The sequence below is a fragment of the Oryzias melastigma genome, linkage group LG8 (assembly GCF_002922805.2).
Source record: "Oryzias melastigma strain HK-1 linkage group LG8, ASM292280v2, whole genome shotgun sequence".
Classification (NCBI taxonomy): Eukaryota; Metazoa; Chordata; class Actinopteri; order Beloniformes; family Adrianichthyidae; genus Oryzias; species Oryzias melastigma.
This window is the reverse complement of record NC_050519.1, coordinates 23269728-23281738: the sequence shown is the minus strand read 5'-3', so window position 1 is coordinate 23281738 and position 12011 is coordinate 23269728. Positions and strand designations below refer to the sequence as shown.

Genomic DNA, 12011 nt, shown 5'->3' with positions numbered 1-12011 from the left:
GTTTCGCCCACTTTCCCGGGTTTGAGTTATCTCTCTTTATGGAACCGAAAACTCAGAGTTTTGCCAAATTTGGAGTTCACGAACTCAGAGTTCCAACAAAACCTGCTTTTTGAAACGGGCCCCAGATGGATTAGGAATATATTCATTATAGTTTATACAATGGGGGCCCCTAAACAGCATCTTGCCTGGGGCCCCGTCGAGCTAGAAACGGCCCTGTGTGTGGAGTTGAGGATTGACCCGACATTTCTCTGAATGTTCTCTTCTGGCATCTGAGGCTCTTTCTGAACATCGTTACCCTAACATATCAGACAACAAAATATTTTAGATGTGGCAGAGATGAACCGGAAGTGTTTTCCGGACAGACAAGCCAATGAACGCAAAGTTCCGCGGTGTCGTCAGACGTCTGCTGACGTGGAGGACGGAAGTGAACCTCCCCGACTTCCGGGTTAGACGTTCTGGAAGAGAGTTCAGGGGTGATGGCCCAGGACCCCGCGCCGGTTCTCCGGGTCTCGGAGATGAAGGACCCCCTGGTTCTGTTCGAGCGCTACAACACCGAGGAGATCCGGCGGGTGGAGCGCAGGGTCCGCGGGGACATCGAGCAGAAGAAAGAGGAGCTGCGGCAGATGGTCGGGGAGCGCTACCGGGACCTGATCGACGCCGCGGACACCATCGGGGAGATGAGGCAGTGCTCGGAGCGGGTGGTCCGGTCCATCCAGGACATGCAGCGGTACTGCCAGCTGCTGAAGCAGAGCAGACCCAGCGCGGGGGCGGCCGCTGCAGAGGTACTGCTCCAGAACTCCGATGTAGACCCGTCCGGACCCCAGAGGAAGGACTAGGGCTGGTAATCACTGGGTACCTCGCGATACGATGTGATATCGATTGTATCGTGATACTGCGATAATTGGTTAAAAAAAATCATCTCTAATAACTCACGTTATATAGAATAACACCTGTTATTTTTAGGAAAATATATCCCTATTTATTTCTTAGTTTGAACCCAATCACAATAAACAACTTGTGTCTTATTTTGTGCAACAAATAATAGACACTTCTGTGCATCAGTAATACTATTTCTTTCACAAGCATTGACAACAATTGAAATAGAATTATTAGTAAAATTCAGTGTTAACAATAGTTAACATGAATAGCAATACTACTACTTAGTCTGAAATTGTTGTTAACAACAGAACAAAATTTGAATAATTCAAGTAACTACCAGACAACACGAGCCTCCTAGCTACCTCCAAGGAACATCTCACCAAAGGATGACCAATGTCACGTTTAACAGCACATGTCAAAGTCAAGGCTTCAGCTTCAGCGTTTTTAGCTATCAATTTCAGCAGCCAAATTCAGCTTACAGCATTCACACCAGCATTATCACCGGTAATGTTATATATCTGGTTCATAATTATGCTAAAAAATTACATTTTTTAAAAGTTTTAAAAAGGTATGAGTGCTGCTGGAGGCTGCCGCCAGCTGGGGGGCAGAGGGGTAAAAGTTTTAAAAATGTAGTTTTAGAGTGTTCCATAAATGTTTATCCTGTTCGTCCCGTGACCTAAGGGGTGTTTTGGATTTTGGCCCCTTGTGTGATTGAGTTTGACACTCCTGTTTTACAGCCTCTTCAAACAAAAATAATAGATCCATACTTTGTGAGAACCCATTGAGAATCAATCGCAGGACTAAATATTGAATATGGATCTTTTGGCACACCCCCAGTAAAGACTGTGTGTCGTTGTAGAGCCAGCGGGGGTTCCAGGATCAGTTCTACTCCATGGCCGCTCAGATCAAGCTCCTGCTGGACATCCCAGAGCGCATCTGGAGCGCCATGGAGGCGGCCCAGTACCTGCAGGCCACGCAGCTGTACCTGCTGTGCTGCCACCTGCACGGCCTGCTGCGGCTCGACTCCACATCGGCGGGCCGCTTCAGCCCGGTTCTGGCCCGCTTCCCCATCCTGGTGCGGCAGGTCGCTACGACTGGACACTTCAGGTACGAGCGCTGCTGGAGGCTGCCGCCAGCTGGGGGGCAGAGGGGTAAACGGCTGCTTCTGCTGCAGGTCCACCATCCTGTTGGACAGCAAGTCTCTGCTGCGGGGCCGGGCCGTGTCGGACCAGGCCATCGCCGAGGCCCTGGTGTCCACCATGCTGCTGGAGGACAGCTCCCCTCGCCAGGCTCTGGCTGACTTCCTGTTGGCCCGGAAGTCCTCCATCCACCAGCTGCTGAACCAGCCACAGCACGGTATTCTACCACACCGACCATCACCCAGAGCCCAGCTGAACCCAAACACTCACGGAGGGGTTGTTGTACAGGTGCAGGGATCAAGGCCCAAGTGTGCAGCCTGGTGGAGCTGTTCGTCACCACCCTGTTCCAGGCCTACGCCGTCTTCTACCTGCCCCCAGAGGGAGCGCCCCGGCCAGGGGAAGCAGCCCTGAGCTGTGGCATGCTCTTCACCATCCTGGAGAAGGTCACGTCCTGCAGCTCTGCAGGTCAGCTGTTACCTCCCAGTCCCCCAGAAAGAGAAGAGACGGATATGATTCATAAACCCAGCTCTCGACTGCGTCAATGAAAACAGAGAAGCGGCGAGGAGGCGAGAGATTGTTTATAAATGTTCAGGTCAAAATCTTTGGAAATATTTGAAGAAATCAAAGTTCTCTAACAAAACGTGGTACGATCGCTTTACCACAGAGATTTCTCACCCAACTGCAAACATTTTATTGGGGCCAAATTTCAGTCAATCTTAACCATTATTGAAGATGAAATCCAAGGCCAGAAAATATGACAAGACCTGTGTGTCTCCAGGATCTGCCGGGCCGAGTTCTGGTCTCCACAAGCGCTCCTTCCTGTCCTCGTCTCTGTATTAGAACTGCCACAAACGATTACTTTAATGGTCGATTAATACCGATTATTTTTTCTGATTAGTCGACTAATCGGGTCGTGCTCATGCTGGATGTAAAGCACACATCTTAACCATCATTAGCTTTAAACTAACTAAAAATGAAGACAATTAGGATGATAGTTTATTAAACTTTGAATGAATCATGCAGCCTCTGTCTCTCCTTAGTTTCTGGGATTAAAACAAGATCAACCCTTTAACACCGGAGTTCCAGTGTTTCTGTTCTGTGATATTCTCAACAAGCCGCTTTTCTCCTTCACAATCTACTGGAATTATTGTGTTAACGGTTGAAAAGTTACCATATGTTAAAGATTTAGTGTTTGAGCGTCACCGGCGACACCTCAGACATTAAAGGGTTTAATCAAATGAGGTCGGCATCTGGAATGGGGAACTATTTTTCTCAAAGATAACGTTTTGGACTCAAATATAAAAAAACACATTTTTTGGTGCTGAAAGCTCAGAACTTTGTTCAACTTTACTACAATCTGACTCCATCTGATATAAAGCACGTGTCAAAGTCAAGACCCGAGGGCCGGATCTGGGTAATTCTATCCGGCCCTCCAGATCATGTTATATTATTGTTATTAATGACCCGATGTTATCTTGAGCTCATTTCTATCTTGTATAATTTTGACCAAGTATATTTTTATGGAGAGTAAAATATTGAAAGTTATTTAAGGTTTAAGTTGATTTATTCTGGAATAATAACGACTAATCGACTATTAAATTAGTCGTCAACTATTCTAATAGTCGATTAGTCGACTAATCGTGGCAGCCCTGCTCTGTACACACGGGTCCAAGCGTTCCAGCTCTTTTTATGGATGCATTCACAGTTCAGTCATGAATGCAAAGCCCCCTTAGAAACATGATTAAGAACTGGATGAGCCGTGAGCACACCAGCAGCGGAGTCTCGGCGGAGAGTCATTTGAAAGCACTGATCAGTGACATTTGTCTGTTTCTCTGCAGCTAAAAGCAGCAAGGTGCTGCAGGAGGAGGCAAGTACGGGCAGCTGGTTCCGGTGTCTGCCCTCTTCTGTCACCGAGTTTCAGCCCACCCTTCGGACCCTGGCCCAGCCCATCCAGAGAGAGCAGCTGCAGGACACTCTGCAGCAGTGGATCGACACGTAATGCTTTTGGATCTGAATGTAGCTCTGACAGAATCATGTTCTCAGCTGACGGAACGTGTTGCGGAAGACTGAGGCCTTATTCCACGGCTATGTGGAATGAGGCCTCAGTCTTCTGCTGTATTTGTTCCTGTTTATCTGAAGGTTTTTTATTTTTCTAGAGAAACTCTGTTACATTATCACACATGCACTTTACAATCCATTAGCTGATCAATAAATGCAGTAACTCACAGATTAAAATAGTTTCTGGAAGTCGGTCTCAGTGTGACCTTTAGCTGATCTTTAAATGAGGCTCTGGGTTGATCCAGCACTACTGTGGTACAAATCCACTGAAAGCTCAGTCTCATCAGCCCAAATGTGCAGTTTCAGAGATGTAAGCCAAAAGGACAGCTGAAGACTGCGCTGAAACGTCTTCTTCATCTCTCCTCAGTGTTCGGGAGGACATCTGCCGAGGGGTCAGCAGCCTGCTGGTTTACGTGAAGAGCCTGAAGGGGCTGGCGGCCATCAGAGACGCCGTGTGGGACCTCCTGTCCTCAGACTCCATCCGTCAGCACTGGAGCACTGTGTGCCAGCGGCTGCTGGAGCGCCCCCTGGCTGTGTGGGAGGACTTCCTGCAGCAGCTCTTCCTTCAGCGCCTGCAGGTTAGTGATCCAGCGGCTTCAGTTCTCGGGCAGAAGCTTGCTAGTCGTCTAACAGGGAGACACTCTGACGCCTGCAGACCATTACCAAAGACGAGACCGAAGCCATTGCAGCCAGCTCTGTCCAGCTGCTCTCTTCAGCACTGCAAGACCTGCAGAGCCAGACCGCCCAGTCTTCCTCCCGCCCCAGCACCGACCGCCAGGCGCAGTATGAGGTGGACGTGGCGTCCTTCCTGTGGTCGGAGACGGCTGGAGACCTGCTGAGCGATGCAGGTTGGGTCACCGTGGCTCAGAGAGGGCCGCAGCACCAGCGGAGCGGCCTGGCCATGAAGACGCAGGCCCTCACGCCCTGTGTCCAGAACTTCTGTTCCTCGCTGGAGGCGAAGCTGAAGACCAGGCTGGATGACCTTCAGTGCTACCTGCCCCCCCAGGACTCAGGTACCGTCACTCAGACAGCTTTAGGTCAGCAGAGTCAGCTGAGGCTGAAAACGTTAGTCTTCATGTGTTAGCTCTTACAGCGGAGCGTCCACTTAAATTAGAAGTCCAGCCGAACAAGCTCATCTGCTGCTCTCCTGATAAAAAGGAAGAATTTACTTTGAGCCTCATCAACCTTTTTCCTCTCAGAACTGTTCACCTGAACATACACATGATTCTGTGGCTGCTCAGTCAGCATTCACACTAAAGTGATTCTCCTGCTGCTTTCTGTACGTTTTTCAACACATAAAAACTCAATCACACTTTCAGTGATTTCATCAATCTTGGTATGAAAACGTTCAGCTCTTTCAGCTCATTACTGCTTGTAGTTTTGGTATTTATAAACTTTATAGTTTTTGAAATATTGATCAAAATCTGCGCCATAGGAAATGAAGGAGAAAGTCTTCAAATTGCAACATTTTAAGTAGATTAACAACAAGTATTTAAACATATTTATGGGATATGTTTTCATGTTTTAGAGTGATTTAAAAATTGGAGTAGCAACATGCTAACGTTTTTGACTAATTTGTTATCTACTGGGGTTTTTGGGCTAAATTAAAGTTTGGTTTCTATCTTAGCAACATGCTAACATTTTTAAATAAGGAATTTTAGGCTATTTTGGAGTTTAGCTGGTATTTAAGCAACGAGCTAAATATTTTTGCTAATTTGCCATGTATTAGGGATTTTTAAGCAATTTTACTACACATTTTTCTGAAATTTATGTCAACTTCTGCACTCTCTTATAGTTCTTTAACAAAATTTCCAGTCTTTTAGCAAATTTAACATTTTGCAAATAGCTTTTCCATTTTCAGCAAATCCTTTCAGCAATTAACGTAAATTGCATCACAATTTTTAGCAAAAAGCTTCAGCATCTTCAGCCACGACTTTCAGCAAAAAGCATTCACACTAGCATTATCACAGGAAATGCAACTTTTCTTGTTAAATTTGTTTTGGATGCTCCAACGAATGAAAGACTAAAGATAAACCCCCCACCCCATAACTGAAACTTCACATTGGATCATAAAGTGTTTGTCAGCCCTGATCCTGCATGTTGTACTACTTAAAAGTCTGACTTTGGTCTGTAAGGTTCAGCTTACAAACACAGACTGTGAGAGGATGTAGACAAAAAGAATCAGTTTGTTTGATTTCTAAAAAAATATTTGCATAATGAAGGAGAAAATAAGTATTTGCTCAAAAACAAAAGTTCCCCCCAACACTTTATAATGGTTGTTAATGACAGAGCTCAAAGGTTTTACAGGTTTCAACAATAGCTCTTATTTCGGTCCATTCCTCCATGCAGATCTTCTGTAGAGCTGGGATGTTTTGGGGCTGCTGCTGGGGCCTTTCTTCCTCCTCAGATTCTCTGATGGATTGAGGTCCAGAGACGGGCTAGAACACTCCAGAACCTCAGAATGGTTTTTACATGGACGCTCCTTGGTTGCCATGGGGATGTTTGTGATCATTGTCATGCTGGAAGATCCAGTGGAAGGTGGAGCTAACATTCCCTCAGCTGTTGTTGGCTGCTTCAGCGTTTGAGCTGTGTTGTGTAGCGAGCAGCAGCGTGTCACATGTCCACGTCATGGAAATGATCCTTACGTGTCAGTAGTTCTTCAGCAGCTGACAGACGTCTGTGCTGTGTTCTGCAGGCTCCGCCCTCCCCTCGGCGTTCTCCGATGCCGCCTCATTTAGCCGCCTCACAGACACGCCGGCCGTAGAGGCGGCTTTACGGGGCGGCTGCACGGCCTGCGTGCACCAGCTGCTGACCTCCATGCGCTCCGAGCTGGCGGCGGCCTCGCCGGACTCCGCTGCCGCTCGCCTCAGCTCTGTGCTGTTCATGGCTCGGCTGTGCCAGTCGGTCAGCGAGCTCTGCCCCAACCTGAAGCTCTGCATTTTGGGAAAACACGGGGACTCTGAGCTCAGTGCCAGGGGGATCCCCAGACAGAGCAAGAAGCTGGGCAAACTCAAGACTGCTGTTGAGGTCAGCCCTGCTCAGGCGGAGTGGGCGGGGCTTAAGGAGGAGCTTCTGGGATGCAGCATGGAGGCTTATCGCATCTGGAGCTCCGCCCTGGCTCAGGTCAGTCTGATTGACAGCAGATATCTGTATGAAATGCTTGTTTTGATTCACTGATTCCTGACATTGAACCGACAGGACATTCACACCTGACAGTCTGACGTCCTCCTCACAGGTGCTGCTGAAGGAGTTCGCCAGAGTCCTTCATGCTGAGTCAGCTGGCACTGTCCTCGCCACGGCAACAAACTGGGAGGAGCTGGAGATCCAGGAAGAGACGGAGTCCGGGAACAGCGTCACGTCCAAAATCCGCCTTCCAGTCCAGGTGAGTGTCCGGAGTGAACACTCCAGGACCTCCGCCGCTGTTCTCCAGCCTGACCATGAACGTGTGCGGTGCTGTCTCTGCAGCCGTCGTGGTATGTGCAGTCGCTGCTCTTCCAGCTGTGTGTGGAGGTCAACAAGGTCGGAGGCCACGCCCTCCTCCAGCCCACCCTCCAGGAGCTGCTGCAGGCCTGTCTGGGTCAGGCCCTGCAGCAGTACAACAAGCTGACGGAGCGCCACGGGGTGACTGACACACACTCAGCCCATCTTTGTGTGTGTGTGGGGGTGTGTGTGTGATGGAGACACCCCCACACACACACACCCCCACACACACACACACACACCGACAAGCTCAGAGAAACCAGCTCAATGTTCAGGCCTGCCATAGGATTCATTAATCATGACCTGTAAATCATTTATTATTCATTCATCTATTTTTAATCATTCCTAATATTTGCTGTGATAAACCTCATTTTCAGGTATTTTCATCTAAATTTGTGACACAGTAAAAGATTAAAATACAACTATAGTGATTCTCCTGATCCTTTCTGTCCTTTTTTTAGCTCATAAAAACTCAATCAGACTTTCAGTGATTTCATCAGTCTTGGTATCAAAACGTTCATCTCGTTCAGGACATTACTGCTTGTTTTTTTGGTATTCATGAAGTTTATAGTTTTTGAAATATTGAGCAAAATATGCCCCATAGAAAATGAATGAGAACGTCTTCAAATGTAAATTCTTTAGTAGATTAGTCTGTAGAATGCTAATGTTTTGATGACTTATTTATTACTCATTTTATTTCTGCTTTTTATTACTGTTTTTGTGTTATGACTATTTATATACTTATCTTACTCTTATTTTTTATTTGTATTTCTGTTTTATTTGTTTTATTCTTAAACTATTTTTATTTTTTTTATTTCCTAGGAAAAGTATGAATGATGCACTGATTAGTGAGCACTTTTAAATTTTGTTGCACATGTGACACAGACTAAATAAATCTATTCTATTCTAAATTTTAAATATATTCATGGGCAGATTTCAAAATATTTGGATTTTAGCTTCTATTTTAGCAGCAGGCTAACACTTTTGACTTATTTAGTTTACTGATGAATTTTAGGCTGTTATGGAGTTTAACTAGTATTTAAGCAACAAGCTAGCTTTCTTGGCTAATTTGACATCTTCTAAGATTTTTTGGGCTAATTTGGATTTTAGGTCATATTCAATCAACACACTAAAAATGTTTTGCAAAACTGGCATGTATTAGGAATTTAGTTTCTGTTTTCACATCTCGCTGTGCAAAAAGTGTCTCATAAATCAGTTTGAATGAGCAGTATTGATGAGAAAATGGTAACGCAGTTTAGAGAATTTCTTTTTTCATTTTGTTTAAAAGACAAGTAATGCAGTTACTGGAGCTGCCACAAATTATTATTGAATAGTCGACCAATCACTGATTATTTTTTCTGATTAGTGGAGTAATCGGGTCATGCGCAAAACTGGATGTAAAGGACACATCTTACCCATCATTAGCTTTAACAAACTAAAAACTAGATATCTTCATACCATATATATTCAAACCTAGCATTGCCTCTGATGATTCTAGTGTGAATGCTGTAAGCTGAATTTGGCCGCTGAAGATGCTGAAATTGATAGTTTAAAATTCTGAAGCTGATAGCCAGCTAAAATATTAGGTAAATAAGAAATTAGCCCAAAAAATAAAAAAGCTTAAGTTAACCAAAAAAAGTTGGCATGTATCTGAAATATTAGCTAAACTCCAAAATATCCTAAAAAACTGAAAACATAGTCCATAAAGTTAGCAGAATATCATTATAACTTTCAACTTTACTACACTCTGACTCCATATAATATAAAGTAACGACTAATCAACTATTAATAGTTGATTAGTTGCAGCCCTGTTAGTTCCATCGTGAAAATGAAAAAGCATTTCCAGTTTTGACTTTTATTTAGGATTATGAGTCACAAACGCTTCCATAATTGACTGACCGTATCCCAGAGATGGAATTTTCCAGATGCGATCAGGTCTCCATCTAAACCACTTATTATGATAACAAACATCTGATCAGGTTTGATCGCTCACATAATAGATAATCGTTGTGGTGTTGGTCTGTTTTGGGTTATTTCTGTAAATAACTGCAAAGTCGCACATTGATGATGTCACAAGATGGACAAGTTGGACCCTTGTTTTATATTTGAGAATACAACAATGATTGTAGAAAAAAAATGAGATAAATCAAAAAAATAACAGGCTTATTTGTCTGTAATGAATTGATGACGATTAACGGCATAATCTGACAGCACTAAGAATGTTCTCCTGTTCTTCTGTGGAGAGGCTGCGCTCCCCATGACCCAGAACCGAGCCCTGCAGATGCTGTTTGACCTGCGCTTCCTGCACAGCACCCTGAGCAGCAGGCTGGAGGAGGGCAGGAGCTCTCGGCCCCCACAGGACCCCAGGTACAGCGTCAGACGGTTTGTGCCTCCTTCCAGGGTTGGAAAGGGTTTGGGAAGGCTCTTGTTTTGACGTCCTCATCACTTCTGAGATGTTTCCTTCCTACAAACTCCTCAGTTCACGTGAGCAGCGGCGAATGGAAGCCACTGAAGAGCTTTTCACACCTTATGACAGGACATTGATTTTTATTGTTGTCTGCAGTTATTAAACTTTTTCTCATTTCCTGCACTATAGGACACGCTGTATTATAAGTCACAGTTTTAAGTATGGGTCTATTTCTGCTCCTCACTCGTACACAAGGCGCAGCGTTTTATAAGGCGCACAAAAGAAAAGTTACAGCAAAACAGTGAGTTTATTAGAACTTTATTCAGCTATTTAACAAACCACTCTTATCGTTTTTTATTTATTATTCTCCCACAAACCATCTTTGGTGTTTGAATTAAGCAGCTTTAATTCCATCATCAAACATTCCGGTTCTCTCATCGTTGTTGGAGTCTGTCTCGTTGCCAATGACGACGGCGGCTTTAGCCCAGGTGTCAACAATCCCTTCACTTATGGAGGCGTCACTCGCCCGGCGCTCGCTGCCTCCCAGTGAAGGTGTCTGTCATCCATCACTCCCACCAACAAAGACGTGCTCTATTTCGCTTTTCCTCCGGTGGCTCCGGGAACCTTTCTTTTGAGGCCTGAAGGGGGCCTCGCGAGTGTGATGAAACACCATGTATCAGAGCTGAATCCCAGTGACTCTCACAGTCACGCGCAGCAGACATACTGGAGAAACGTGTGGAAAGTTTGACTGGATCTCTGCGCAGCAGCCGTGCATGTTGGGAGCGTGGACTCCATCGTGGTTTGACCTGCGCAGGAAAACTGTCAATGTCAGCGCGACTTAGTAATAAGATTATCTCCTGAACGGGCAACAGATTGCTGTCGGACAAATCATCCGTGTGTTTTCAGCGCGTGATCTTTATGTGTTTGTTGCACTACTGTGGGTTTCTGCAGTAACTTGAGATGTGGTCAACTTTAACGCCGTCCACACTGGTTCCCAAGAGCACGACCAGAATCACTGTCTGTGACCCAAAATACGCAGCGTGATCATCCTGCGCCAGATGATGTACGAGGTCAAGTCAGGGTCATCTTAAAAAACAGGTAGAGAAGTTGAAAAACAGACATTGTAACTGGAAAACAAACTGAAAACAAGACATTGTAAAATTGAAAAAAGAAAAAGTTTTAAAAATTTTAAAAATAAAACAAAAACTTGAAATACATCTTAAAAATGTAAAAAAAAACACACTGAAAACTTGAATAAAAAGCTACAAATGTAAAGATTACCAATTGAAGAATAGTTTATCTATTAATAACAGTACTTTCTTTTCAAATTTTCAAAAATATTTATATTTTTTTATTTTTAAGATTCATTTTTTCATTTCAAATTTTTGAAACATTTTTTTTTCTTTTCTTTTCTTTCTTCAAGTTTACAATGTCTTGTTTCCAAATGTTCAGGTTTTTCAGTTACAATGTTTTTCAATGTTTCGATCTGTTTTTTCGGTCACCTTCAGCTGATCCTGATGTGACCCCATAGAAATGCTCCAACAGTCAATCGAGCGGAGACTTCCCAGAGTTGCACAGGAACATTTTACAGATTATGGAACTTAGTACACAAAAAGGCACACCAGATTATTAGGCGCACAGCTGATTTATTAAAATAACGTTTAGGCTTTCAAGTCCACCTAATAGTGCGGAAAATACAGTAACTTTATATTTTCTGTTGTATTTTATTCAGTCTGTTTTTAAACTTTAGTATTTGTCATATTCCACTTTAATATTGGTCTGAATCCTCAAAGGTTCAAATACTTGATAAATCCAGATGACTGTTTAGTGGAGCAGGAGTCTGAGATGATCACAAGGACAATAGAACACTGAGCCTCAGGTGATCCACTCTCAGGCCTTCCATGAAGTCTCTGAGGAAACTGCTGCTGCCGCCACAGTTCACCAGCAGAGTGTTGTGAGGATGAAGACGATGAGAGAGGAGGAGCAGGAGGAGCAGGAAGAGCAGGAGGGGCAGGAGGAGCAGGAGGAGCTGGAGGAGCTGGGGGAGC

General features: G+C 44.6%; 1 protein-coding gene across 2 annotated transcripts in view; it reads left to right on the top strand.

Moving 5' to 3' along the window:
* The first annotated feature begins 398 nt into the window (after window positions 1–398).
* Window positions 399–12011, top strand: part of cog1 (component of oligomeric golgi complex 1) — a 13430-nt gene continuing 1817 nt past the window's right edge. Inside the window, exons 1-11 of one of the 2 annotated variants that reach the window (XM_036213381.1) lie at window positions 399–782; window positions 1739–1986; window positions 2054–2235; window positions 2307–2475; window positions 3849–4013; window positions 4444–4654; window positions 4732–5089; window positions 6772–7199; window positions 7312–7458; window positions 7542–7697; window positions 9802–9923. In XM_036213381.1, the coding sequence (XP_036069274.1) occupies window positions 477–782; window positions 1739–1986; window positions 2054–2235; window positions 2307–2475; window positions 3849–4013; window positions 4444–4654; window positions 4732–5089; window positions 6772–7199; window positions 7312–7458; window positions 7542–7697; window positions 9802–9923 (2492 nt within the window). In that variant the 5' untranslated portion in view covers window positions 399–476. Of the gene's footprint in view, window positions 783–1738; window positions 1987–2053; window positions 2236–2306; window positions 2484–3848; window positions 4014–4443; window positions 4655–4731; window positions 5090–6771; window positions 7200–7311; window positions 7459–7541; window positions 7698–9801; window positions 9924–12011 lie in introns of both variants that reach the window. The other variant, XM_024291486.2, reaches the window with a different exon arrangement.